This window comes from Cryptomeria japonica, chromosome 4, assembly GCF_030272615.1.
Source record: "Cryptomeria japonica chromosome 4, Sugi_1.0, whole genome shotgun sequence".
NCBI lineage: Eukaryota > Viridiplantae > Streptophyta > Pinopsida > Cupressales > Cupressaceae > Cryptomeria > Cryptomeria japonica.
This window is the reverse complement of record NC_081408.1, coordinates 513,882,561-513,885,786: the sequence shown is the minus strand read 5'-3', so window position 1 is coordinate 513,885,786 and position 3,226 is coordinate 513,882,561. Positions and strand designations below refer to the sequence as shown.

At 36.2% G+C, this 3,226-nt stretch overlaps 1 protein-coding gene across 1 annotated transcript; it reads left to right on the top strand.

The window, feature by feature from the left end:
* Window positions 1–796: 796 nt before the first annotated feature.
* On the top strand, window positions 797–2,150 carry LOC131049055 (uncharacterized). The gene is made up of 2 exons (XM_059219243.1): window positions 797–1,431; window positions 1,655–2,150. The coding sequence occupies exons 1-2, from the start codon at window positions 797–799 to the stop codon at window positions 2,148–2,150; spliced, it is 1,131 nt and encodes a 376-aa protein (XP_059075226.1).
* Window positions 2,151–3,226: the final 1,076 nt, after the last annotated feature.

Below are 3,226 nucleotides of genomic sequence, written 5' to 3'. Positions count from 1 at the left end.
AGTGTAGAGGAATTTGGTCTTCAACCATTCCTATTCGTTGGCCAAGGTTGATTGAGAAATTAGTAAGAGATTTGGAAAAGCTCTAGGATTTCCAATCTGTGGTTTTGGTAACCAACAGATTGGTGACTCTATTGGGGAGTTGTCATAGGAAGTGTTCAGAATCTTTGGTGGTTTTTTTCAAACTCTACTGGAGGAAAGATCCCAGAAGATTAATAAAAATATTGCTCCTCTTAGGAGGTGGCAACTCTACATCTAATACATGAATAATAAATGGTATTTTGAGAAAGTAAGAGAAACCCCTAGGAATTTATCAATAAGATTAATGCAGGGGAGAAGGTCTCTACATAAGGGAAAAGATAACCTTGTTCAGTTGAGCCCAAATAAAAGGTACAAAGAAAAGAAATTAATACCAAGTATGGCATTTGGGGGTTATAAGAAGTTTCCTAGTAGAGAGGATGGCTCTTCATCTGGTGATAAATTTAAAAATATGGAGGAAAATCCTTTCTATACCTTAAATGCAAAAGATAATAATGATGGCCATGATGAAACCCTGACTACTAAGGAATAGGAGGAGAGGCAGTGGGATGCAATCATACTTAAAATGGCTGACTTAAATGGAGATGAATCCAAAGTGGCAAAGGCTCTTAAGAGACAACCAGATTGGATATTGTAGAAGCTCGGATTAGAAAGAGATATCATTCAAAGCCCTAAGTCAAACAGGGTTGAAGAAGAAAATGGAAGAGGTGAGGGAAGTAGACTAACAAACCCTAGGTATAGTCCCCCTCACATGAGGAAAATGGAACAACCATTTAGGATCTATAATAATCCATTGTCTGATGTTTTGGATAATAATTATGAAAGAAGGGATCAATGGAAAAATATACCCTACAATGAGAATAAAAGCCAGTATAATAATAGACAATGCAATAATCATAATGATGAAAGAAGAACTAGCAGTGGGGGAATTACTGGTAACTGGAATAATAGAGATAGGACCAACAATGCAAGTAATAATAGAGGTAACAGTGGTAATAATGGAAATTATGGCAACAATGGTAATGGAATCAATGGAAATGAAAATAACAATAATCAAAATGGTGGTGGAGGAAACAATGGAAATAACGGTAATAATAGAGGAAATAAAAACTATCAAACTAACAACTATGGTGGCAGGCCACCTATGACCATTGAAAGGTATAAAAAATTGGATTTCAGTGGGATAGTTGGATACCCAAATCAGATTTTAAATTATTTAAGGTCAGCCATCCCTAAGTTCACAAGAAATGGAACTGATTCTGCAGAACAACATGTAATAAATGTAAAAAATACGATTGAAGAATTACAAGTCCCTTATGAAGATGTTTTTATGAAACTGTGTGTTCGGTCTCTAACAGAGGATGTAGGAGAGTGGTACAAAAATCTTCCCGACAGGTGCATTGGTAGCTAGCAGGAGTTTGTGACACAATTCTTGGAATAGTTTGGAAACCATAATGATACTTCATTTGCATCTCATGAGTTGACAAGCATAAATAAGAATCAAAATGAATCACTTTGAATTTAATAAGAGGTTTAATAAGGTGCTTAATAGAATACCAAGGGATATTAGGCCTATTGATTCATTTTTTATTGACTTTTATTTGAGTGCTTTTGACAGCAAGACTCACTATGAGATTCTATCTCATAAGACTACCACCTTGCAACAAGCATTTAAGACAGCCAATACCATTGAAAATAACAAAAAAGCTACTCGGAGAATTGGCAAGGGAGATGACCCAAAATTATATAATCCCAGAGAAACAAAAAAGGATGAGTTTAGCCAAATAATGGACATGCTGAAAGATATGAAGGGTAAGCAAAATCACAATGAGAAGTCACCCCCATATAGAAGCAGCAAGTCAATGAACTATAATAGGCCAAGATTGCACGAAATGCCATATAACACAAACTGGAAAGATGGTAAGCCAGTGAATGCCAATCTAAACAAAGAAACTCCAGACCCATTGAAGAAAGTAAACAATTTGGTGGAGGAATATCCATGGTGTGAAGTCTGCAATTTACCCCATATTGTAGAACAATGTATGATTTCTCAAGGTTTTGTAGAAGAAAAGGACCATCAGGATGAGTATGAGCCCACAATGAATGTACTTTAATTATATCCATGTTAGGATAGGGATGAGGATTCATCCAAGGATGAGCAGTCATTAGATGTGCAATGGAGGAGACAAAGCCAATAGTACAACATACAACAAGTTTTCACTGATGATGATGTGGACACCCCAGCCTTGAGGAGATTGTTCCATGATGAAGAGCCAGTGCATTACTTGAGAAAATTAATAGATGAAGAAAAGAAAGCTTATACGGTGGCAGCAATAGCATAGGAAAAAAGCAATTATCAGCTAAGAAACAGAATAGTGAGCCCAGAGTAAGGTAAGCCATCCAGGATATTTGCAAAGGTTCCTAAAGCTAGTGGAAACAAAGACACCATCGCCAACGAAGAAAAGGGAGGTGCAACAGAAAAACTCAAACAAATAGAACCTCCCAAATTGACAAACCCTATTGAAAGGAAGCAAATTAGTAAGCCACTTTCGAATTGTGGATCATTTATGTCTCAAGCTTTATCGCAGGTGAAAGTATATTTGCCCTTGCTTAAAGTAATGAAATTTCCTGATTACAAAAATGAAACAATCAAGATTTTGTCTAACATTGTTGAAGTTAATAAAGATGATCATAGGCCAAGAGATCCACCTGTTGTCTATTTGGGAAATTCTATCACTAAGAATCTTACCCAGGTTGATCCTTTTTATCTAACCTTGTTGATTAACAATAAAATGGTTAAGAATTGTATGATAGATTCAGGTGTAGTTGTGAACATAATGCTAGAAGATATCATGAAGGAACTTGGGATGCATGTAGACACTCCCTATGGGAAATGTTATGCTATGGATAATAGATCAGTCCTAGTTGTTGGAATTATGAAGAATGTGGAGTTTCAATTTCTAGCATTGCCCAGATGCATCATATAAAACATATATCACAGTTGTTCAAGTGCCTCCAAATTATGGGATGTTACTATCAAGGAAATGGTCAAATTTGGTAGGGGGATGTGTTCAGTTGGATCTGTCATATGCAACCATCTTGGTAAAAGGGGAAAATGTAAGGATTGATAGAGAGCCAAGATCATTCTACCTGATAGAAGAAGTTGATCTAAATGAGACAACATGTTTCC